At 47.8% G+C, this 25,525-nt stretch overlaps 1 protein-coding gene across 3 annotated transcripts in view; it reads left to right on the top strand.

Moving 5' to 3' along the window:
• The window catches only part of MAP3K9 (mitogen-activated protein kinase kinase kinase 9), a 68,537-nt gene that overhangs the window by 36,536 nt on the left and 6,476 nt on the right, over positions 1-25,525 (top strand). For all 3 annotated transcript variants that reach the window (XM_032837265.1, XM_032837266.1, XM_032837267.1), the window contains exons 3-8: positions 5,870-6,050; positions 16,298-16,446; positions 17,354-17,529; positions 20,446-20,686; positions 22,080-22,202; positions 23,598-23,751. In XM_032837265.1, the coding sequence (XP_032693156.1) occupies positions 5,870-6,050; positions 16,298-16,446; positions 17,354-17,529; positions 20,446-20,686; positions 22,080-22,202; positions 23,598-23,751 (1,024 nt within the window). The remainder of the gene's footprint in view (positions 1-5,869; positions 6,051-16,297; positions 16,447-17,353; positions 17,530-20,445; positions 20,687-22,079; positions 22,203-23,597; positions 23,752-25,525) is intronic.

The raw sequence follows: 25,525 nt of genomic DNA, 5'->3' as shown, positions 1-25,525 counted from the left end.
CCTGATCTGGAAATAATCATGAATTATGTCCATGGGTTACGGAGGTTTGGAAAACTGCCTATCTTCCTGACTGTAGCAAAATGTAGGCCCCTGTTGATGTACACTTCGTCTTCACCTAATATTCAATTTTGTCTTGTATCTTTCCATGTAGTATGTATGGAAGGCCCTTAAGGGCAGAATCACTCGCTTCTCTTTCCTGCGTCCCCCCACCCGACCTGGTGGCAGCTAGATGTGTTAGGCACCAGTGAACCCTGGCTGTGGTGTTCCTCTCTCTCCAGTCTCATTTTCTTGCCTGGTACACGCTGGCTCCCCTTCATGCCTCAGGGATGGATGGCACCAGGGGGATGCCCACTTCCCCCATGTCCCGGGCATCCATAGGATGGTAGTCTGAGAAATGCACAAGCTACTTATGTAGTGAAATAAGTGACCAGCGAGGGGTCACTTCTTTCATAGAGTCTGGTTCTGTGCTGGTACCTGGAGGGAGAATAGTATGGATTCCGGAAGACAGAGAATGGGGTTTTTGCCCACAAGGAGTCCTGTCCATCACCTTCCGGAGGAGATGATGGGACACACCTGCCTGCATCACTTGGGAATGATTTAAAAGAAGCGTATAGTGTTAAATTGTGTGATAGTGGTTTTGGGTGCTGAAGGAATAATTCAGAAAAAGAGAGTGTGGTGAAGACCAGTTTAGGCATCTGGCAGGAATTGAAATAAGCCTGAAAGGTACTAGAATTCCTTTCTGTCCTCTGGGTGGCACAGCACATGAAGAGAGGTCTGGCTTTGGAGCCCGTCTCCATTCCTCTGTACCGCGGGCAACTGACTTAACCATTTTGTGTCTGTTTCAGCATGGGTAAAATTGGGAACATATTTGTACCTACTTCATAGAGTTGGTTTAAGGCTTAACTAAGGCATTGTATGCAAAGAGCATCGTGCCATGACATAGCAAGGGATAAATAATGGGTAGCTAGCGTTATTAATTTATCAACCATTCCATTTATTTCTACAGCAAAACGTTATTGTTGGGTTAGTATTTGTCAGCGACTCCCAGGTTTCCTACTAGTGTCTTCAGTACCTTGGATGCTGAGTCCCCTGGCTTGCACTTACGCACGAGACACTGAATCATCAGAGTAACACTAATAGCTGTGGTGTCCCGAGTCCCTGTTTGGGTGTCAGGCCCTCTGCTAGGTGCTTTGTTACTATGTCGCCTCTAATCTTTATCCCCGTTTTATAGAAGTGAGAGTAGAAGTGCAGAGTTTATAAAACTTGTCCAGGGTCACATGTAGAGTATCAAGACTGGGATTTAAATTATCTGCTTTTTGGGCTTTTTTCTGATCCATACTGACTCTTGTTACCGTCGCCCTAGACCCATTACATCATCCCAAATTGAACTTGGCTTCCTCAAAGGGCTTTGCCTTTCAACTTCAATCAAGGGTGCCACCATTCTACTTGTCACCCACATCTGAAAGGCTGGGAACCTCCTCCTTCTCCATCCAACCTCTCTGTCGGGTTAGTCAGTAAGACTTTTAGTTCAGATGCACCTTTTCCTCTCTGAGCCCTCCTACCTGGCCAGCCCCCAAACCCCCACATTGACTTAGGTTGGACTTGTTTTCAGCATTTGTTCCGCTGCCCTACCTCTGAGAGGTGAGCTTTACACGATACTTGGACAGACGTCATTAGATTTTGATAAAGCATTCTTAAATTTTCCAAGTAAAGCACAATAATTTGTTCTTGCTGTGGCTATTTGTTGGTGGTAGAAGTTCAGAAGGGTCTAACTTCAAGGGTACGGAAGATAAGCTGCTGTGATTATAACTTTCCTTTCCCCAGGGAAAGTGTACTGGGAGGGAACTACTCCATTCTGTTTTTAAAAGTAAAGCCTTTTTCTTTAACAAACGGGACAATTGGATAGTCATATGCCAACTAATGAGGTTGAACACCCTCTTGTGATACACAAAAATGAACTAAGGATGGATCAGTGACCTCATTATAAGAGCTGAACCCGTAAAACTAGTAAAAGAAAACATAGAGGCAGATTTTCATGAACTTGGATTTGGCAATGGAATCCTTCATATTTCATCAAAAGCATGACCAACAAAATAAAAAACAGATAAAGTGGACTTCATCTAAGTTAAAAGCTTTTGTGCATCCAAGGACATTGTCACGTAGGTGAAAAGACAGCCCTAAGAAAGGGGGGAAATATCTGCAAGTCATCTATTTGGTAGGGGTTTAGTGCTTGCACTTACGCACGAGACACTGGAATGGAATCTATAGAATCTATAGAAAGAAGTCTTTTTAAAAATTATTTATTTATTTATTTGACAGAGAAAGAGATCACAAGTAGGCAAAGAGGCAGGCAGAGAGAGAGAGGGAAGCAGGCTCCCCGCCAAGGAGAGAGCCTGATGCAGGGGTTGATACCAGGACCCCGAGACCACGACCTGAGCCGAAGGCAGAGGCTTACCCCACTGAGCCACCCAGGCACCCCATTGAGTCTTACAACTCAAAACAAAAGAGGTTTCTCTTTTTTTCCTGCATTTTTAAGATAACATATAATGTATTATTTGTTTCAGGGGTACAGGTGTGTGATTCATCAGTCTTACACAATGCACAGCGACCACCATAGCGCATACCCTCCCCAATGTCCATAATCTAGCCACTCCACCCCCCCCCCAGCAACCCTCAGTTTGTCTCCTGAGATTAAGAGTAAAAAGACATTTCTTAAAAAGAGATACACAAATGGCAAACAAGCACATGGATATATGCCCAGCATCATTGGTCAGTAGGGAAATGCAAGTCAAAAAACCCCAGTGAGAGACCACTCCACATCCTCTAGGATGGCTGTAATTTTGTTTTGTTTTGTTTTTTTAAAGTAAATAAAAGGGAAAATAAGTGTGTTGAGGATGTGGAGAAATTGGAACCCTCACCCACTGCTGGTGGGGATGTAAAATGGGGCGGCTGCTGTGGGAAGCAGCAAACATGGAATTACCATCACAACGTAGTGATTCTGCTCCTCGGTGCATATCCCCAAGGACGGAGAACAGGTCCGGAAACAAATAGTCAGACCTATGTGTGCATAGCGGCACTTCCTCACAGTAAGCAAAAGGCGGAAACAGCTCAAATGTCTGACGTGGACAGATGGATAAACAAATTGTGGTATATGCGTATGAAGGAATATTACTCAACCATAGAAAGGCGTGCCGTGTGGCTACAAGCTATAATACAGAGGAACCTGGAGAACATTATGCTATGTGAAATTACCAGATGTGTCACCTGTCACCTGTCCATTTGTATAAAATAGCCACAATAGGTAAATCCATAGAGATAGGGAGCACATTGGTGGCTGCTAGGGGCTGGGGAGAGGAGAGAATGGGGAATGATGGCTGCCAGTATGGATTTCCTTTGGCGGGTGATGAAAAATGTTTTGGGACTAGATAGAAATCGAGAGACAGAGCCAGAATTACTAGCTGGCTTCTAACTACAGCCTCTCCCCTTTGTTGAGGTCAGAGCCCGAAGACCAGGGATTTCTAACTCCGATGCCGTCGGGGTCCAGCATGTGGGGAAACCTGTTTGAAGTCGCTGGATTTAAGGCAGCAGAGACTGGTGGGGACTCGGTGGAACTGGGCGGGACCTACACTACCTAAAGGCATTCGTATTCTGGCAGATCTTTCCTGGGCTGATTCTTGCCCCATCTCCATCCTGCCATCCCCCTTAAGCCATCCGACATCCTCTTCACGCCATTCAGTGTCTAAAAATCCACTTGAACCTAGACGTCTTTGCTCCCCAGCCTAGAATCTGTGAAGCTTAGCAGGTTCCATATGTACCAGGAAACTGTTACCCTCCTCCCACTCACCCCGTCCCAGCACCTGGAGTTGGGGTTGGGGGGCTGTTACAAGACCAGACCCCACTGTCTGGGTAAGCGGATGGCCTCACTCTGAATCTTTGGTTTCAGGGCAGCTTAGAAATGGTCCGTGGCTGGGGGCTGCCTCGTACAGGGAATGGTGAGTTTCATTAGTGCCACTGGCCCAACAGTTTGAGTGCATATTTGTCTGTTATCTCTGCTGGCGGAGATGGGGAGAGGGGCACAGAAGAATCTGGAAAGAGTTTTGTTATTTGATGAGATGGAGAAAGTATTTTTTTTTTTTAAATCTGTCCAAGCCTTTAGAGGTGTGGATCCATTCAGCTCAGAGTGGAGAGGAGTATGTCCGGGGAGTCAGAGAGAGGGTGTGGAGGAAGGACACTGAGTCCATTAGACCTAGGGAGGGGCTGGCACGGTTTTCTCTGCGTTTCCAGCGCTATAGCTCCTCGTCATCCCTCTCCACGGCTGGTTTTTTGAGAAGCACGTAGGACACAGAGATCTGTGGCCCACATCCTTCCAATATGTAACGGTTCAGTGGACGTTTACAGGCTGGGGGCAGGCTGACGGGAGGGACCTACCTAAGGTCCTTGCCCTCAGAGTCACCTCCGAGCCCCTCCTTGGTACCTAGAGTAAGTACCACCATCACGGACCCTTTCTTTAGATAGCGAAAGAGTTTGAGCTGTCAGAGAATCTTAAATTGCAAAGACCTCTCAGAGAGGTCGAGGTAGAGCCTTCTTAAGAGCCCCTCAGTGGGAGTCTGTGGAGAACCAACCCAGGAAGGGTAGCCCTCCCCGAGTAGGGCTCAGAACTCCTGTTTTCATTGTTTACCTAGACAGAGTGGCTGGAGGAACAGAGTCAACCTTTTTTTAGTTGTTATTCTCTCTTCGATGGATTCCTTTCCCCACCCTCTCCAATTGGACTTGAACAGGAGGGCTGGGGAGAGGCTCCTTCCTTCTCTGAAATCCTGCGTAGAGAGCTCTGAATTCTGGGCCGTGTAACGTCCGGCCCACAGGAGGCTGTGCTCACGTGGAGCCTTCAGAACCATCCTGCTTGTGGACATGGAGTTCTGGCTTCCACGCGGCCACTGCCCTCTCAGAGTTCCTTGGCTTAGCTTCCAGGACTTTAGTCAATTAGCGCTTTTGCTCTTCTTAGGAAGATTGGCCCCTGCAAGGGGACACATATCCCTGAAACCCCCTGGAGGTGGCCACCTCAGCTACCATCCTAGGAGAGCCAAGATGGCTCCACACAGGGGTGCTTTGGTGTTAGAAGCCGGGGGACAGGCCCAGAGTGTAACTGGTTGGGCACATTAGTTCTTTCTTCCTGGGTCATATCTACAGAAAGCTTTGTGGGTGTAAACATGTGTGTGCCCTTTGACTTCTGTAACTTGTCAGCCAGTTCTCAGTGCCTGCGGGTGAGTTCCCAGGTCAAGGGGAAGCCTCTGTGCCCCAAGACACGTTTTCTTACAGGCTTAAGTAAAGTAACTTATAGAAGTTCATGGAAACTGCCCAGACACAGTCCGAAACCTTGGAAATACACCATGCACCGCCATTCCTTATAGTCTGAGAGTGGTTATGGCCCAGGGTGCCCGGGCAGACGGGAAGCCCAAGTAGGCTCTCCTCAGAAGGGTCGGCTGTGACCTTGTGGCTCCTTCCATAGGGTGTGAATGGGCTGTATGCCATGAGGGTAAAAAAGGGCTTTTGTGTCCGACTGCCTGCGTTTCGGTCCTGGCTTATTAGTTGGTATCTCAGTTTCCTCATCTTGTGGAAAGGATATGGCAATGGTACCTACCTCATAAGGTTGTTGTGAGTTAAAGATAATGCCTATGAAAGACTTGGCACAAAAATGGATGCATCGTAGGGGCGTCTTACCAAAACCGGTGGTTCATACCATCACGCTAGGGTAGCTGCCCAGGGAGCCTGGAGGAGAGGACAAGAGTCTGGCAGGAGGGCTCTGTATTTGCTGGTTTTCCTGTGATTGATGCAGACTTTCTGGTTTCTTCCATGTCTTTTTCTCTCCCAGTATTGATCCTCCAGAAGGTGGAGAATGGAGACCTGAGCAACAAGATTCTGAAGATCACTGACTTCGGCCTGGCTCGAGAGTGGCACCGAACCACAAAAATGAGCGCAGCGGGGACGTATGCTTGGATGGCACCCGAAGTCATTCGTGCCTCCATGTTTTCCAAAGGCAGTGACGTGTGGAGGTAAGATCCAGAGGCTCAGGGTCTGTGCTCCTCAGGTTTATTTTGGGTGCACACACGTTTTAGGACTTGGAGAACTGAGGATGTGTAGACTCCCAGGCACCCCAAATAGGTCTAAGTGACCCCTTCAGAGCAATCTCCAGGAATTCACAGGTTGCCATGGGACCGTTTCTAATGCCTTCATCTACCCAAAGTCCCTTTAGTGCTGTGGCAGCTACAACCTCTTGGTGATTTCTCTGTAGGAAAGACCAGTAGATCCCAGGGTCAGTGTGCACGTCCATCTCTGATGGTAGGGTGGTGAGTGTACCCGCTCATTCCTGGGAACCTTCCCCAGGTCATCCTGGCTGCCTTAGCACCTGTGGCTGTGTACTGCTGGACCTGTCCCCATTGCAAGCTCTTCTGCTAATGCATATTCTTTGTGCGATCTCTTATTTTGGTGGGTTGGAAATTTCTAGTTGTCTGGTTAACCTTTTAGTTGGGGCTCTCTCGGTTGAACAGTGATACAGAAATGGGAGAAGATGGGTCTCAAGCAATTACCCAGAACTGCAGACTTACAGATTAGATCAACCCCCGCCCCCCGCTCAGTAAATATCAGCCAATAGGTCATAAGGACACATGGGTCAAAAAAAATCTTGTCCTCAAAAATAAACAAACAAAAAAACAAATAAATATTTTATATATAGATCTTGTCCTTGCTGATGGGAAGATGAGCTTCTACAGAGCATGCGTCCTCGTGGCTCTGAGACAGTAGCGTCAGCACGGTATACCTAAAGGAAGGACTACAGGTGACCATTGTACCTAGTCCATGCATTTGTTTCTTCCCGATGAGTTGTAAAGTGAGCTTGTGTATGTGTATGATGAATATGTGTATTATTTTTTTTTAAGATTTTATTTATCTGAGAGAGAGAGAGAGAGAGAGAGAGAGAAAGCATGCACGAGAAGGGAGCAGAAGGGGAGGGAGAGGAAGGGGGAGAGAATCCCAAGCAGACTTTGCGCTGAGCACGGAGCCCGATACGGGGCTCAGTCTCACGACCCTGAGATCGTGGCCTGAGCCCAAATCGAGAGTCAGATGTTTAACTGACTGAGCCCCCCAGGAGCCCTGAGTATGTGTATTTTAAATAACAGCTTTATTGAGATTGTATACACATATGACAGAGTTCACCCTTGAAAATGTGTAAGTCAATGCTTTTTAGTCAATTTACCAAATTTGTTCCAATGACCATTGTCTAATTGCTAGGGCCGCTGTAACACATTACCACAGACCTGGTGGCTTTAAACCATAGACATGTGTAGTCTGGAGGCCAGAAGTCTGAAATCAGTATGAGCAGGGCTCCACTCCCTCCAGAGACTTTAGGGGAGACTCTGTTCCACATAAGGATTCTGGATATTAGGACATGGACCTACATTTTAGGGCTGCCATTCCAACCACTACAACTGCTACCTGTTTCCGCAATATTTTTATCAGAAACCCAGTGCCTATTAGTAATCATTCCTGAATCCTGCCTCCCCCTACCCCCAGCAACCACTAATTTACTTTCTGTCTCTATGGGTTTGCCTATTATAGTCATTTCATATACATGGAATCATACAACATCTGGTCTTTGTGACTGGCTTTTTTAAATCACGTTTTCAAGGTTCAACCATGTTATAGAATGAGTCAGAACTTTGTTCCTGTTTGTAGTGGAATAATATTCCATTGTGTGAAAATTCATTTATCTGTTCATAAGTTGTTGGACTTTGGAAGTGTTTCCACGTTTTGGCAATTATGAATAAGGCTGTTGTGGACATTTTTGTACAAACTTTTGTGTCAACACATTTTCATTTCCCTGGAGTGTATACCTAGGAGAGAATTTGCCAAGCCATATGGTAACTCTGTGTTTAACTTTTTGAGGAACCACCAAACTATTTTTTACCACAGCTATATCATTTTCCATTTTCATTAGCAATGTAGAAGGATTCCAATCTCTCTGCATCCTCTCAACACTTATTGTATGTCTTTTTAATTACCTCTTTGCTGTTACATATGAAGTGGTATCTCATTGTAGTTTTAGTTTTATTTCCCTAATGACTACTGATGTCGAACATCTTTTCATGGCTCGTTGGCCATTTGTATATCTTCTTGGTAAAGGTCTATTGACGCCCTTTACCAATTTTAAAATTGGGCTATTTGTCTTCTTATTTTTAAGTTGAAAGAGTTCTTTATATATCCTTAACACGTCTCTTATCAGATACATGGTCTGCAAATATTTTCTCCCTTTCTGTGGGTCTCTTTCTTTTTGCTTTCTTGATGGTGTTCTTTGAAATGCCAATATTTTAAATTTTGATGAGGTCCAATCTATCTGCTTTTTCTTCTGGTTGCTTGTGTTTTTGGTGTCATATTTAAAAAACCATGACCAAGGTTATGAATATTTGTACCTATGTTATCGTCTAAGAGTTATAAAACTTAGCTTTTACATTTAGGTCTCTGTTCTCTTTTGAGTTAATTTTTGTATGTGGTGTGAGGTAAGGGATTTAACTTCATTCTTTTGCCTGTGACTACAGTAGTCCCTCCTTATCAGTGATTTTGCTTTTTTATGGTTTCATTTACCCATGGTCACCTGTGGTCTGGAAGGTCAGATCTGTCATCAGAATACCTAACGCTGTATCACAATGCCTACGTCATTCACCTCACTTCATCTTAATCACGTCAGCTTTTTATCATCTCACATCACCGCAAGAAGAAGGGTGAGGGTGCCTGGGTGGCTCAGTCAGTTAAGCGCCTGTGTCTGACTCAGTTCATGATCCTGGAGTCCTGGGATTGAGTCCCACATCGGGCTCCCTGCTTTAGTGAGGAATCCGCTTTTCCGTCGCCCTTCACCCTGCTTGTGCTTCCTCTGTCACTCTCCAATAAGTAAATAAAATCTTTGAAAAAAAAAAGGCAAAACAAGAAGAAGGGTGAATATAGATAAATAAGATTTTGAGAGAGAGCATATTTATATAACTTATATTATTATAATTATTCCCTTTTATTAGTAGTTATTGTTCATTTCTTACTATGTTTAATCTACAAATTAAATTTCATCATAGGTATGTATGTATGTATAGGAAAAAAATATATAGGGTTCTGTGCTACCTGCCGTTTCAGGCATCCAGTGAGGGTTTTGAAATGTATCTCCCATGGATAAGCGGGGACTCCTCTATCTAGTCTCATTTGTTGAAAAGGCCGTTCTTCTAATTGTCACCCTTGTCAAAGAGTAATTTGCCATAAATGTAAGGGTCTTTTCTGGACTCAGTTATACTCCACTGGTTTATGTATCTATCCTTATGCCAGTACTATTGTTCTAATTATTGTAGCTTTGTAGTAAGTTCTGAAATTACAATGTAGAGAGTCCTCCAACTTTGTTGTTGTTCTTCAAGATGATTTTGGCCGTTCTGGGTGCTTTGTGTGTCCAAATGAATTTTAGGAGCATTTTGTTAATTTCTCCAAAATAAACAGCTGAGATTTTGATAGGGATTGTGTTAAGTCTATAGATCATTTTGGGGGGTATTGCCGTCTTAACAACAGTAAGTCTTCCAATTCATGAACGTGGGATATCTTCCTGTTTAGGTGGGCCTTTTCCAGTTTCTTTTAGTGATGTTTTATAGCTTCTGTATCCTACATCTTATTTTCCCACACATTCATTACAGGGTGAAGTAACTATTACAAAGAAAAGAGTTTTCTTTCCTTAAAGTATCTGACCAGATTTCATTAGGTTGAACTGTGTAGGGGTATTCCAGTATTTTCGACCTACAAAAACAGCAACTTCATAGGCTTCAGTCTAACACTTTCATTACTTGTCTATAGGCTGATGAGAATAGTTAATATATTAATCTCATCTATTATTACGAAGAGATCTATAGATGTGCTTTGGGTAGAAGTGTCTTTCTTTTCTAAAGAGTCCAGACTGTAGGTTAGCTGGGCCCATGAGATCATTCAGAAACCCAGGTTCCTGAGTCCCCTGGGTGACTCAGTCTGTTAAGCATCTGACTCTTGGTTTTGGCTCGGGTCATGTTGTCAGGGTTGTGAGATCGAGCCTTTGTCAGGCTCTGCACTGAGCATGGAATCTCGTTTAGATTCTCTCTCCCCCTCTCTCTTTGCCCCTCCCCTGCTTGTGCTCACTCTCACTCCTTAAAAAAAGGAAAAGAAACTCAGGTTCTTTCTGGGTCCCTCAGTGTATTTTCTTGTCTGAACGGTTACATGTGAGTGACTTACTTCAGCGTTTATATTCTAGAGACAGAGAAAGAGCTTATTCACTGCAAGCAGCTTGGCTTTAATTTGGAGATAACCTGGAAGTTGTGCACATCTCTTCTGTACACACCCCATTGCGGGCTCTTGGTTATGTGGGCACACCTGGCTCCCAGGGAGGGAGGCAAACAGGATAACTGTGTGTCCAGCTAAAACTCTTATTAAGGAAGAAGGGGAGAATGGATGTGGGGGATAGTCAGCCATTTGCCACACTCAGCTTCCAGGCTGCCGCATCTCCTGCAAGCAGCGATGTATGGGAACCCGATAGATGGGCCTTGAATCCCGCCTTCCTTGAGCCTACTTACCTAAGTGGCTCCAAACGATCTTGTACCTTTAGCAGAGGAAGTCTTGTGCCCGTTGCTGTAGGTACAACATGCATACACTGGTAACGATATTTACCACCTACACAAATGCTTACGAGCTAAATGCTGTGCCTCTTTAGTAATCTCACAAGAACCCCCAAAATAGAGGATATTACTTCTCTTTTACAGATGAGGTGACAGAGGCTGAGATGGTTTAAGGGACTTTTTAGCCAGGTGGTGGAAGCAAAGCTATGATTAGAACTAGACATGTCTCTGGGCGCCTGCATGGCTGAGTCAGTTAAGCATCTGCCTTCAACTCAAGTCATGATCCCAGGGTCCTGGGATCGAGCCTCGCATCAGGCTCTGGGCTCAGCAGGGAGTCTGCTTCTCCCTCTCCCTCTGCTGCTCCCGCTGCTTGTGTTCTCTCACTCTAATAAATAAATAAAATCTTAAAAAAAAAAAAAAAGAACTAGGTATGTTCTTAAACTTTGTGCTTGTAGCCCTGCTGCCATCCATATACTCTTGTTCCTGTACTTTGGGCGGCCGCCTCCAGATGACTGGCCCACCATGCCTGGCACCCAGCAGGATGTCCCAGAGAGGGCCCAAGCATGCCTAGGAAGTTGGACAAAGCTCATTCCCAAATGGACTTATAATCCATTTACTCATTTAGGAATCATTTGTTGAATACTAACTTTGTGCCAGGTACTAGGCTGAGCCTGTATCCGTCTCCCACCCCTCCTGGAACTCCCTGGGGTCTGGGGCCTCTCGGCCTCTGCTTTTGCTAGGTGCCCAAGGCCAGATGAGTCTTAGTGCTTGTCAAGCATGTGGTTCCCTGGGCCTCTTCCACATGCTGTGACGGAGGCTATGTTGGTAACGGCCCAGGTCCTCAGCTTGACGCGTTTCCTCATCTGCTTGGACTCAGACCGCCTCAGGAAGGGTAGTGGATGAAAGCTTTCCCTCCGGTTGTGCTGTGTAGGGAGTGCAGTGGTTGGTGGTCTCCTGTAATGACTTCTTGCCTGGTGTCTGTGGGATGAAGTGGAGGCATTTTAAGTTTTTAAAATTGCAGAAGTAAAATATGTTTGTATGTTCATCATCGAAGAAAATTAGAAAATGTGGATTAAAAAAAAAGGGAAAAAGAAATCACCCTTTACCCACTTCTAAAGATAACCTCTATTAACATTTTGGTACCTTTATTTCTGTTTACATGCTTATATGCCCATCCCTTAAAATGGGATCTTTCTGTTTCATAAACTGCTTTTGGAATACAATATAGCATGAGCATATTACCATATCAGTAAATATTTATTGTGTCAATATATTCACGTATATATTAATAAATCATCATTTTGAATGAGGTCTAGTTAACAAGAATAGTTTTATGTTACTTTACAATTTACAGAGTGCTTTCTCATGTGGTCGTTCAACTAACTTTGCCCAAGATAATTGTTTTTTTTAAAGATTTTATTTATTTATTTGACAGACAGAGATCATAAGTAGGCAGAGAGGCAGGTGGGGGCGGGGAGAGGGAAGCAGGTTTCCCACTGAGTGGAGAGGCTGATGTGGGGCTGGATCCCAGGACCCTGAGCCCATGACCTGAGCTAAAGGCAGATGCTTAACCCACTGAGCCACCCAGGCGCCCTGCCCAAGATATTTTTTTAAAGGTTGGTTTATTTATTTGACACAGAGAAAGAGAAAGTGGAGGGAAGAGGAGGAGGGCAGAGGGAGAGGGAGAGAGAGTCTCCAGCAGACTCTGTGCTGAGCGTGGAGCCCAACTTGGGGCTCCATCTCAGGAGCCAGAATCAGGAGTCAGATGCTTAACCAACTGGATGACCCAGGGGCCCCTGTGTGAAAGATTATTGAACAGTGTGGTTTCTGGAATATGGGGTCACAGCTGATTACCAAGTGCAGAAGCCTGTTTGAGGAACACCTTCTCCTTTCAGGGTGTGTGTCTTAGAGACGAGGTCGGTTAATAAGAAAGCTCATCCCAGTCCAGCTCAGGCGTGGGTTTGCTGTGCCTTCGGCCGGCCGCTATCCACTCTGATGCTTTTCCTCACTTTGAAAACATAGAACACCCCTTGCTGACCTGTGACCCCACCATGTGATGGTAAGGATTTCCATACCCCCGGAGGTGGTTAATTATCGACATGGGGTGCATTCCCCAGGGTTTGGGGCAAGTTTGCAAGGACTCCTGGGAAACTGCTGACAGCACTGTGGGGGCTGGCGGCTCTGCAAGGGGAGGGGCTGGGGCAGAGTTTCAGCTGAGCTGGTACTTCCAGGCTGCTTAGATGTGGTCTTGAAAGGGCCTCTTGACCTTCTGTCAACTCTGGGAGGGCTTCAGCATAGGTCAGACCTGAGGTAAATCATGTGGACTTGTTCTGGCCCCCTCTCCCCGGGGCTCAGACCCCTCCAACGTGTAATTCGTTAGTTCCTTGCTTGGACTGTATTCCTGCCAAAGGAACGCCAAGGCTTCTCTTCTGTTACCACCTTCGGTTACAGAAATAGAGGAGCATTGGCAGAGGAGGACTTACTGTTCACTCATTCCCAGAAAGGCTTCTTGCCTGAATGCTGGTGTCCCTCAGGCTCTCGGCCAACACTGCGGACTTTCCCTGAATCCCACCCGAGGCCTTCTTGTTTCCGGCCCTTCCCAAGGGGAAACATACAGCGTTCACTAGCCTTACGTAGAAGCTTCTGGAGAAGTAGTAGTCGTGTTATTTATCCCTTGCCACTATTCTGTGAGGTGGGAAGTGCTGTCTTTGTTGCACAGGTGGGGAGAACTGAGGAACTTCCTTTCCCAGGGCCACAAGGCTGTGAGTGGTAAAGCAGACATTGACTCAAGTCTGTCCGAATCTTTCCTGAGCAGCGTTCAACCAGCTCCTCTTAGTTGTGGGGCCTTTCACGTGGAGCAAAATGCAGAAGAACAAAGAAGCCAAGTGAGAGCAGAGCTACCGTCCTTGAAACCGAGAGGGGAGGAGTCCCTGGCTTCTCCCTCTTCCAGGGGGCCTGGGACAGCTCCATGGAAACCGTCCCAGAGCCCGTGCAAGGACATAAAGAAGACAGAAAGAGGACACCTGTTTACATCTTTGAAATACTCTACTGTCTTTGCAGGTAGTTAGGGCTCCGATACCCGTCATCTTAGCCTTGATAGAGGAGAGGGGTTCTGGGGGACTTAGGGTTTTAATTGCCCAGAGCGGAGGTTGGCAGGAATGCCAGGAGCAGACAGCTGGAGATGATTGTCACCGTGAGCTCAGAGTCTTGTCCGCAGCGCTGAGGGTTCCGAGTCCCTCGGTAGCGGCTGCCCAGCACCACCGCCGTCTGGACGAGTCACAGTAACGGTTCGGCAGGAAGAATAACAGCACAGTTCTTTGTATCCACGGCTGACTCCCAGGTACGCAGTGCAGCCTGCTGGCCTGTCCCACCATGTGCTTTTCCCCACACCCACCCCTCAAGTCCTTTACTGTGTGAGCGCCTGCTGTGTCCGCGGCCCTCTGAATGCAGAGATTAAACTACTGTCCCTGCCCTGGAAGAGCCCATAGACTGGCAGACAGGTAACTGCTGTACACGGCTGCCCGCACAAGGGTTAAGTAACACCTGCGAATGTCAGGGAAGGCTTCCTTAAGTGCCCAGCGTGGTTGCCATCGGCCTCAGAGTAAAACCCAGCTCCCCGTCAAGATAAGACCTGCAACTGTCTATCAGGCTTTTTTTGGTGGTTGAGATACGTGGAGAAAGTGGTGGTGTTTGGAGGACTCACCGAGGGAAAGCCATTGTCCCAGGAGACTGGCCAGGCTACCTGGCGGGCCGTGTGCTGGGATCCTCTGGGGCAGTGACTGGCCTGCTGCTCTTCTTAGGAGCCAGACCAGGCCATTTGGGATTCTTTGAGGGCAAGGCATGCCCTGTGCATTGCTGACCCCTGTTTCCGGATCTCTGTCTTTCCTTATCTAACAGTCAAGGTTCAGCTGTCTCCTGCCCCCATTCGGGTCTGGCCAGGAGCCCATCTGCTCTTTGTGCACTCATGGTATCTCTCTTGTGACTCATCTCTGTGTTCTAATTGACATTTTTTCTGTTCCTCTCACTGGCCTCTTTGTGGACAAGATCTGTATCCAGCATCCCAGTGCCCAGCCTTGACCTTGATGCATAGTAAATCTTTAGTAGATGTGTGAAATGAATGCATGGTGGTACATTTGAATTTGATCTTGAAAGACAGAGTTTATCAAGCAGAAAAATGGTAGCTGGGGATCTAGAGAGAAGGAACTGAGACTTGGTCCAGGGTCCATCATGACTTACTCTGTGTAGGCCCTAAACTTATCTGAAACTTGCTTTTGTCATCTGCAGAATGGCTATAATATTTATCTTGCAGGTTCGTAGTAGAGATTCAAGATGGTGTTATAAATGTCGTAGCTCCTCCTGCATCCAAAGTACCATGATGAAATAGGTACTGGGCCTACTTTTTTTTAAATTAAGTAATCTCTGTGCCCAGCATGGGACTTGGAACTCATGACCCTGACATCAAGAGTCATCAGCTCCATCAACTGAGCCATGTTTTGCTTTAAAATAACTTCACTTTGGGGCACCTGGGTGGCTTAGTCGGTTAAGCATCTGCCTTCGGCTCAGGTCATGATCCCAGAGTCCTGGGACCACACCCCACATTGGGCTCTCTGCTCAGCAAGAGCCTGCTTCTCCCTCTCCCTCTGCCTGCTGCTCCCCCTGCTTGTGCTCTCTCTCTCACTGTCAGATAAGTAAGTCAAATCTTGTAAAGTAAAATAAAATAACATGACTCTGTTAGTTGGAAACTACTGATGAGTATTTTTCGAAATTTGAGATTTGTGCTGAAAATACAAGGAGAACCACTGTTCAAACTGTCCGTGGCCTTATGGTTGCTTGTCCTGGGAGAATCGCTGTTTCTGGAAGAATTAAATACTACATGAGTTTTCCTTGTTCAGATTGTGAATTCATAGAATAATTATTCTAAGCTTTGTTCTCCCCATTCTCTGACTCACAGGACATGTGAAAGGAAAATTCTTCATGTGGATTTGAAAGGTCGGGAGGAAACTGAGGTCCTCATGGCTGACGCCCTGTTCTGCTCTTCCCATGTAGGCTGCCCTTGTGTGATTTTCCCCTTTGAATTACACACGGTCTCAGTTAACTGATCGGGGCAGGGATCTATCCATCCTAGGGGTCATTTAAAGGATCCTGTGACAGGAGGAAAATCTGTCGTAGGTGGTCAACTCTCCACGTTTCTAAAACTGAAAAAAGGTTACTGTGACGAAAGCTGAAGTTTTCTTAAAATAGGAAAAAAATGTATTCTTGGGATGCGGCCTCTTCTTCCAGAGTATTACATCAGCAGTAGTAACGACAGAAGAGTACGGCCGGCGAGTGCTGATTTAAACCCTCCGAGTGGCTCAGAGACTCTCACGGCCTCCTTGTGAGAATGGAGTTGTGATTTGCACTTTGTAGATGAGGAGTTTGAGGAAAAAGACTTTGAAACTAAGTGTGCCTGACTCCAGGGCTTTTGCTTCTAGAAGGCAGGCCTCCTGGTCTCCTGTCTGTGTCCCATTAGTGCATCTGCTCTGCTGGTCTCCCTCCGTGCCAGGGAGAGTGTGGCTAGCTCGGAAAGGCCTCGTGAGCTCTGTCGGTGAGATCGCATCTGTGGCAGTCTGAGATGGCTTCTGTCTTCTTCCTCTCCTCAGCTACGGGGTGCTGCTTTGGGAGCTCTTGACCGGCGAGGTGCCCTTCCGAGGAATCGACGGCTTAGCTGTGGCTTACGGAGTCGCCATGAACAAGCTCGCCCTTCCCATTCCTTCTACGTGCCCAGAACCCTTTGCCAAACTCATGGAAGGTAAGTGACTGCTGACTAGAACAAAACTAGAGCAGTGCTTGGGTAGATGTTGGACGATTCGGCCGGGTCCATCACACAGAGAGGAGAGGAAGTACAAGTCAGTCAGGGAGGAATCCCATGGGTGGTTGGAAGAGCCATTTTCAGGTGATGTGGGCACCTGCTGTGTTGATGTCACGGGTGCGCCTCTGTCCATCCCCAGGGACTGCAGAACTCCACTCAGTAACTAAAACCCACTACCCAGCAATTCAGTATTTTATTATCTAATACAAAATGAGAAGACATGACAGCTCTGTCTTTAAGATCTCCAAGTATATTACATCTAGAAACGAAGAACGTCCGAGAAGAGAACTCTAGGAGTCACCTGGTCCAACCCTGTAATTCCCTGAGCGAGAAATCCAAAGCTGAGAGAGACAAAGTACACTCTGTTAGCTAGTGTGTGAGCTGAGAAGATGTAGCGTTCACCGATCCCAACACCCAGTCCAGTTCTTTTTATCTTTGCCTCATCATCATCCCAGTGACGTGGGGAAGGCTGGCTCATTTATTGGTGGGAAACTGAGGTCCAAAGTCCAGTTACCACTGTCAGGACTGGAATTGTGTAGGAACGTGGTAAGTCCTGGTTGTTGAGCCTTGCGCCAGCAAACCCCTTGGACTTGCTTTTCTGATGCTAAGTCGGCAGGCAGAATCAGTTGGGGGCAGAACTGCTGCATCTGTTTCCACGTTCACTCTGGTCATGAGCGTGGGCAGCTTGCTTTCCCCAGCCCTGTGTGTGGTTGCTGAAATCCCCATGTTTCTGTTTCTGGAAGGAACATTGTGAGACAGTTTCCTGGTAAATAAGGTCACGTAATATTCTGTCTTACTCCTGTCTCTGTCCATTGGTGCTTTCTGTCTGCTCCCGTGCTCCACACAGATTGCTGGAATCCTGACCCTCATTCACGACCATCTTTCACAAATATCCTGGACCAGCTAACTACCATAGAGGAGTCTGGCTTCTTTGAAATGCCCAAGGACTCCTTCCACTGCCTGCAGGATGACTGGAAACATGAGATTCAGGAGATGTTTGACCAACTCAGGGCCAAAGAAAAGGTAAATAAAACAAGAAAAAAGGCACGCGTTGAATCAAGTGGGCCTTCCCCACTGGGCCTTCTCCGCTGGGGCCTCTGGACTGATTCTGACACAAGTACCTTCCTGCTTAAACTGAGGTAACAGCACCTTTTCTTCCCAACGTTACATAGAAGGAGTTCTCTGGGTCTCAGGTGTGTCCTGAAGTGGTAGAGACGTTTCCTTTCTTTCTGGGATTGGGCAGGAACAAGCTGGGCGTCATGAGCCCAAAGTTCTCCACGTGGAGTATCTATTCCACTGTCCAAACCAGAGGAAGAGCACCACTGGGCAGGCACCAGCAGGAAATCGGAGAGGGTTCTAGAATCCTTTCTAGGTTCCATAGTGGACTTCCAGAGTGGGGGTTACCTGGAGATAGGGACGCTTCAACACTGAACACAGTCATCAGCACATCCTGACACTGTCTTTGGTGTCAGAGTCAGAAACAAAAGATGGGCTGAAAATACTATGGTTCTGAAATGATAGGATGTTTTGTGTGTTTTTATGAAAAAGGCTAAAGCCTGAACTCACTGAGGAGCTCAGATATTCTTAGCTTACTAGAGATCTGCCATTCGTTTTGGTGGCCATTTCTTACATGGCTCCTCTCTGGGCCCCCGGTGTCTGAGGAGCGGTCCGCGTCCACGAGGGTGGGACTGCTGCTCCGGCTGGGCTGGATCTAAGGGCTACAGCCAGGGACACAAGCAATGGCCACGTGTCTCTTGGTGAATTTCTTTTTTCCCTCCTCGTTGTCCACTCGGGGCATTTGGGAAGCAACATGATAGAGGAGCTGAAATTATGTACATTTTTATGGCTTCTCAGTTCTTTCCCTTGAAAGACGTGATGATGGAAGAACCTTTCATCCTTTTTATCCTGCAGTCTCGTGGCTCCTGCCCCCCAGCATGTAGGCAGCTGTCACTGTCTCTCTCGTCCAGGGCAAAGGGTCAGTGACTTGTCTGCAGTCACACAGCCAGTAAGCGGGGAAGCACAATCTTCCTCCTGGGTCATCTGATTCCAAAGCCATCTTCTCTCCTCATCTTCTCTCTTCATCATTGTCTGCCTCAACAAATGACTTAAAAATCATTTCTGAAGCTCATTTGAAGAGATAAACCTCTTTTTATGGCACATAGCACTCCTCAACCTGGTACTACTTGGCAAGTCAATGAGCGTTCCACAGGGGAATGGACTGAGCTCATGACAGCTTTTTGGGCCCTGGGTGGGGGGAAGGGACCAGCACTGACTGAATGATTGAAAAAGGCCATTCCTCTGGCCCCCGGGTGGCTCAGTCAGTTAAGCATCTGACTTTGCCTCAGGTCATGGTTTCAGGAGGACGGAGCCCCACAGTGAGCCCCCCCACTCAGCAGGGAGTCTGCTTGTCCCTCTCCCCGTCCCCCTACTCATGTTCTCTCTCTTTCAAATGAATAAATAAATGAAATCTTGAAAAAAGAAAAAGAAGAGGAGGTGCTCCTGTTACTAGTGCTGTTCCAAGTAGAAGAACCTCGTGCTGCTGCCTCTTGAGGTTGTCCAGTCACTTGATTCATGGTTTTCTTGCTTTCGGTTGATGAAATTATAAGGGTACCCGCCAGTACGAAAAATGGAAGTTGGATTTTGTCACGGGTAGTTATTAGGAGAAGCCAAACCAATTCTCGTAGCAGCCAGCATTCGGAGAGCACGTACTATGTGCTGTGCTCTGTTGTAAAGCGATTTATAGGAATCCTTATAAAATCTCACGTAATAAGATAATAATTGTCTTATGTAAACAACTGTGATGTCAGTGCAGTTAACTCCATGGTACTTATAAGGCCCGCGGTAACTCACCCCGGGCCACGATTCGGGCAGTTTGTTCCAGAGTCCTTGCTCTTAACCACGGTGCCCTGATGCCTGTCCATGGGAAGATTCCTAGTGGGGCAAGTGAGGGTGAAGGATGGATAATGAGCTTTCTCTCTGGGGAGATGCCTCTTAAGTCACTGTGTGCAGTGAGGTGATTTGCATACGAGGAGGCTGATCCCGGACGGGTGCTTCACAAGAAGGAGGACACTCTCCATGTTTGAGAGGCTGGGGTCTTAGGGTGCCGTCGGCCAGTATTCCGTAAGTGTCCTGGTTTCTCATGAGTCAGCTTATTCCCAGCTTGTCTCAACTTACCGTTTCCAGATATAGCGATGATGGATTTGTCTCTGGACTGGGGTCTGAGTTCCCTCAAAGGAAGGGGCTACAACCCACACCATCCCGTAGATGAGAGCAGGTTCTGCCCATCTAATACAGCAGTGGTACCAGAGCAGGCGCCTGGCAAAGACTGGGAAATGTTTTCTCTTCTCTTTGCTGTGCTGCCGCAATCCTTCCAGAGCACAGCGTTTTCCTTCAAGATGAGAGTGCAAACCACATGCCTCCGTGGAGTCACTCACCAACTGAACAGAGGTGCAGAAGACACGCCTCACTGCCTTTTGAGCAATCACTCTGGAAATACATTTTTATTTGACTATTAGGTGATACCTGGAGGCTGATTCATTTATAGTGGGCACAGTTTAAGTCACATTTGGTTTAAAAACCATCCTTTATAGAATGGGAAAAAATGAAAGTACAACCAAGTCTGTAAAATTTAAGTACATGATAATATTTTCTATCCAAACGCCCATGTTTTTCCAGTCACAGGCAATTTTAATCAGTAATGTAGGAACCCTCAGCCCCCGTCTCCAGGGCTGCCATGGCTATGTCCACAGGTGGCTGGGCTGAGCCTGCCCTTCCTGGGCATCCAGCTCCTGGGGCGGTCAGGGATTCCTTTACCAGCCACCTGGGAGACCCGCGCCCTGTCTGGGACCTGGAGTATGGAGGCACCGGCCCTCGAGGGCCCTCAGCCTCCCCTCCAACCCGGGGCACCCCCCCTTCTCTGCCGTGCTTCTGCCCCTGCAGGAGCTGCGCACCTGGGAGGAGGAGCTGACGCGGGCCGCGCTCCAGCAGAAGACCCAGGAGGAGCTGCTGCGGCGCCGAGAGCAGGAGCTGGCCGAGCGGGAGATCGACATCCTGGAGCGGGAGCTCAACATCATCATCCACCAGCTGTGCCAGGAGAAGCCCCGCGTGAAGAAGCGCAAGGGCAAGTTCCGGAAGAGCCGGCTGAAGCTCAAGGACGGGAACCGCATCAGCCTCCCTTCCGGTCAGTGGCCGGGGCCCTGCGGGGAGCTGGGGACCCAGCTCCGCGAGGCAGGACGCTCTGGGTCTCAGATCGGGGTGGGCTCGAAGTGGGCTGGCCATCTGGGGGGAGACTGGCCCGCGGCCAAGCTGGTCCACACCGGGGGAGTTTCTGAGTGTGACTAAACAGACCGAAGGGAGGACAGACGGGTCGCGGGCAGACCTGACGGGCACGGTCCAGACAGCCAGCAGCCTGGTGGCTCCCGTAGAGGACTCAGGGCTCTGCAGAATAACTCCTCTCAGGGTTTCTTTGAATAACCAGTTCTCTGGCCGCAGTGGAGAGTAGGATTCTCGGGTAGGAATTTGAGTTGCACACAACCTTTCAGAAGCACTTTGGGTGAGGAGAGGTACATCTGTACTATGTTCAGCCTTGAGAAAATGCAAATCAACACAAAACCATGAGTTAGAATCTTTGTGGGCTGTAATGGACCCATGGAGGGAGGCGGTGCTCAATGTGGGTTTGTTGTATTCTACGTCTACAAGGTCCTGGGAAGCAAGCTCAGTAGAGGTGGGAGGAAACCGAGGGAAAATAGCATCACCGGGACACAGTGGAGGATTTTAAGCCCCGGGGTGATGGCTTCAGTGCAAGCACGGGAATTCATCCAGTGCAATCCCGTGGCTGGATTTGTGGGACATGTCTCCTAGTGTTCTCGTTGCACATTTTCCTGGCCGGCAGCACAGTCTGTGAGCCCCTCTGGAGCGTGTCGTGTGTGGTGGCTGCTGCTGTGTGCTGGGGAAGCTCGGAGGGAAGCAGTAGTTCCCACCTTCAGGGAGATCGCATCTACTCAGGGGACCCCGGTGCAGACACTTGTCTGTTTATTATACCTCTTGATAGATGAGGACACTGGGACTTAGAAAACCAGGGCTGTAATGTTTCCCTTCTTTATGCCGTACCATAACTGCCTTTGGAAAACACCACAGTTTGGACCATTAATCACCCACCAAGGATGAGTCCTTATTACTCTACTCTGCCTGCCCTTAGTGAGAAGCTTCTGGCTCCCTGCCTTGGTCCCCGAGAGAAGGGGGCCTGTCCTCATCGTTTGTAAGAAACCAAATTTTAAGTTAGATTTCCTAGATTGATCAGCAAGTCTCATGATCTTAAGAGAACTTTATAAATCTGTAGTTGCTACACCTACCCGAGCTATAGATGAGCTTGACTTGGAGAGTGAATTTTCCTTCTCATACGTTCAGCCTGTTGTCCTGCCATCTTCTGGGAGAAAGCGTTTCCCAGGCGAACAAGTTGCTTCTTAGGAAACCGGGGCCTGTCCCTCCAGCCCGCTGGGAAGTGTCACTTTTCTCATAGGAACTGGATTATGGAAAATTCTAACACGCACGCATGTCTGTCTTTCCCCAAGCAGATTTCCAGCACAAGTTCACGGTTCAGGCCTCCCCCACCATGGATAAAAGGAAGAGTCTCGTCAGCAGCCGCTCCAGTCCTCCCGCGAGCCCCACCGTCATTCCTCGCCTTCGGGCCATCCAGTGTGAGACTGTTTCCCAAATTAGTTGGGGCCAGAACACACCAGGGGCCTCTGTCCCCTGCTCTGTCCAGCCACCGACTGGCCCAGGCTTGCTCCATCCATAACTTCTGCCACCTCTCCTCGGCAATGTGTATATACATGCACATATGTACGCAAACCCTTAGCCCTCCTTCTTGTCTCTCTCCATTAGCTTTATACTGCTCCCTTCCCTACTTTTCCTCTTAGAGACCAGCAGAGGGGTTTGTCGGCATTGATGGGATCTTTCGTGAACTACAGAGCAATTCGGAAACTGGCATGTGCTATAGGTAGCCTGGGACCTGGCCTGGGCTGGTTGGTACCCTGGCCTGGGGACCTTGTATGCTCTCTGCCATATTCAGGGCATCATTGTTTTTTGTTATCTTTCATGCTCCCCAAGGGAAGGGTGTTTTCAAAGTGTAGGTCCTAAGGAAACTTGCCACATACTTCGTGATAGGTCAAGTCTGGACCAATTATATTCTTAAAATTTTACAAAATTTACAAAAAATTTTAAAATTTTTACAATTTTAGTGTTTATTAAAAAGAATTTCCACACACGCCTGTGTGTATGAATGGAGTTGTTTCCCTAACTTAAAGATAGAGATTTCATTTAAAAACAAACAAAAGACAAGCTCTGGCTGGCTCTCCTTGAAAAACCCGTTCATATCTGTGGCTTCCCTTTTTTCATGTGGCCACCGTTGGCTGGAAGCAATGGTGACTTCCATATGCTCTGTATTTTACCTCAGTCTCCTCAACTCCTGTTTTTTTGGTGTCTGGAGCCATCTGCTCATTTAAGATACAAGCCTAGTCTCTGAGGCATTTGGGTTTGAACTTCTGCTGTAAGGCAGTAATGTTAGAATAACGTTCCTCCTCTCTTACCTTTATTTTATATAATTCTCTAGGCCGTTCCGTCCTCTTCTCCTCCAACTCCTGACTTCCTGCTTCACAGCCTTGACCTCCTCATTGTCTTCCTTTCTTACCAAAATTCTTCTCTGCACCTCTGAGTCTTCCCTTTCACCCTTACCTTTTTTTCCCTTCCTACCTACCTCCTTCCCTACCTACCCCGACTCCAGTTCCACTGGAACAAAACAAGTTCCGTAAGCCAGATCTGTTTGGAACTCCAGTGTCCGGCTGGCCTAAGCACCAGCTTTGCCTCGGACTTGGGAGAATCGGGGAAGTTTCCCGTGTTGGGTGCTTTGAGAGCGCTCGGTGACGGGTGCCTGAGGACTCGAAGGCTCCACTTGGGCACAGAGTTTTTGACTTCTCCCCTGCAACTCCATATGTGTGTGTGTGTCTGTGTCTATCTGGTGAGGTAGAGGCTAGTTTTGGGGGGTCCCTGTTTATCTTTTTTTCCAGGTCCCATCCAACTTTTGTTATTCACAGTGACACCGGGTGAAAGCAGCAAAACCTGGGGCCGGAACTCAGTCATCCTGAGAGAGGAAGGGGAGGAGGAGGAGAAGAGGGCCCCCAAGAAGAAAGGACGGACGTGGGGGCCAAGCACGCTTGGTCAGAAGGAGCTTGCCTCTGGAGATGAAGGGTAAGAACCAGAAGGAGGCGACTCCTTCCACTTAAAGACGGGTGCTGCCTTTTAGAACTATGAAGTGAAATACTTTCTCATTGTTGTGGGTTTCATTGCTTTCTGAGAAATGACAAGCCTGTGGATCTTTGCAGTGGTTTTCCAATATCCTCGCTCCCTGGACCTCCCCTAGGAAGGGGCTCAGCATACTTCTGTGTATGGTAATTATTTTAGGCTTTGCGGGTCCTGTCTTCTCTTTTCCAGCTCCTCCGCTGCTTTGTTGCGGTGCCAAAGCAGGCGCAGACCACGGGCGACATGTAACTGAAGGAGCGCGCCTGTGTTCTTTCAGTAAGACTCACAAACACAGGTGGTGGACGGGAGTCAGCCCTCCTGTTCGAGTCTGCCGAGCCCTGCCGGTGTTGGCTCTTCCCCTTCAAACACCCGTGCAGAGCAAAGAGAAGGAAGGGCAGGGCTTACGGGACCCTCTTAACTTGGAGGCTTATCCCAAAGCAAAGGCGGTCAGAATAACCCAGCGCTGGCCGTCTGTGCACTCAGATGTAACACCAAGGCCACCAGAACTTTTTTTTTTTTTTTAAGATTTTATTTATTTACTTGACACAGAGAGAGAGAGCACAAGTAGGCAGAGAGGCAGGCAGAGATAGAGAGAGGATGGGAAGCAGGCTCCTTGCTGAGCAGACAGCCGGATGCAGGATTTGATCCCAGGACCCTGGGATCATGACCTGAGCCGAAGGCAGAGGCTTTAACCCACCAAGCCACCCAGGCACCCCCAGAACTTTTTTTTTAATTTATTTAAATTCAATTAATTAACAGTTTCAGAGGTAGAGTTCAGTGATTCATCAGTCTCCTGTAACACCCAGTGCTCATGACATCTCGGGCCCCCAGAACTTCTTTTAAGTCCCACCTCCTAGCCACACTGAGTGTGTGAGCAGCTGCTCTGGGCAAAGCACGAGACCTGGCTTTGCGTCTTAGACGTGCTGGTCTTCCTGAGCCTTATGGGTTAGAATCGCTCAGGTCCTGGCTTCTCGGAGGCCGTGCCTCGTGGTGCAGTCCGCAGCAGCGAGCGCACCTGCTGACCCCAGGCCGTCCCGTCCCCACCGTGCCTCGCCCAGTGGCCTCATGTCTTCCCGTCTGTAAAACGGGGTTCCGTCGGCACCTACCAGTGGAGCAGAGACAAGGATTAAATAAGTTCCTCTTTGGGACATGCAGGCAGGATTCGCTGGCTCCTGGTGAGCCTGCGTAAATACGGCTATGCTGTTGCACGCCTCTTGTGCCGTTTCCATGTCGCTGCTGAAGAATGAGCGTCGTGGTTTATGGTTCTTATTCTTGATGTTAAAACCTAGAATCCCGTTTCTTGACTTTTCTGAGTGAGAAGCAGCAGCAACCCCCTTCTCCCTTTGCAGTGACTTTCCTGAGCTTGTGCCTTGCCCTGGCCCTGGCTCTGGTATTCCTTTGACTACTAGACCATCTCAGGTCCAACGTCTGTTTTCTCCTGTCAGATCTGAGCTGAAGGCGAAAATGTCAGTTTGGTGCATAAAGAATTGACTCTTTGAAGCCAGGCTTTAGAAATCACTAGATGCCTTGGAATAGGCAAAGGGAAGGGAGGGAAGGAGGGAGGGAGGGAGGGAACTAAGGCAGGCAGACAGGAAGGAAAATTTAGGTATGTAGGGTAAACTGCCTAAGCTGAGAGTTCAGTGCCTGAGCCCTCTAGGAATGGTAAATTGTTCTAATGCGGTTGGTTCTATAGGGGCAAGAGCTCCACAGTCTGATTGTGCTT

The sequence above is a fragment of the Lontra canadensis genome, unplaced genomic scaffold (assembly GCF_010015895.1).
Source record: "Lontra canadensis isolate GAN:19392208 unplaced genomic scaffold, GSC_riverotter_1.0 scaffold98, whole genome shotgun sequence".
NCBI lineage: Eukaryota > Metazoa > Chordata > Mammalia > Carnivora > Mustelidae > Lontra > Lontra canadensis.
The sequence above is the reverse complement of the archived record's forward strand: the minus strand, read 5'-3'. Positions and strand labels throughout refer to the sequence as shown.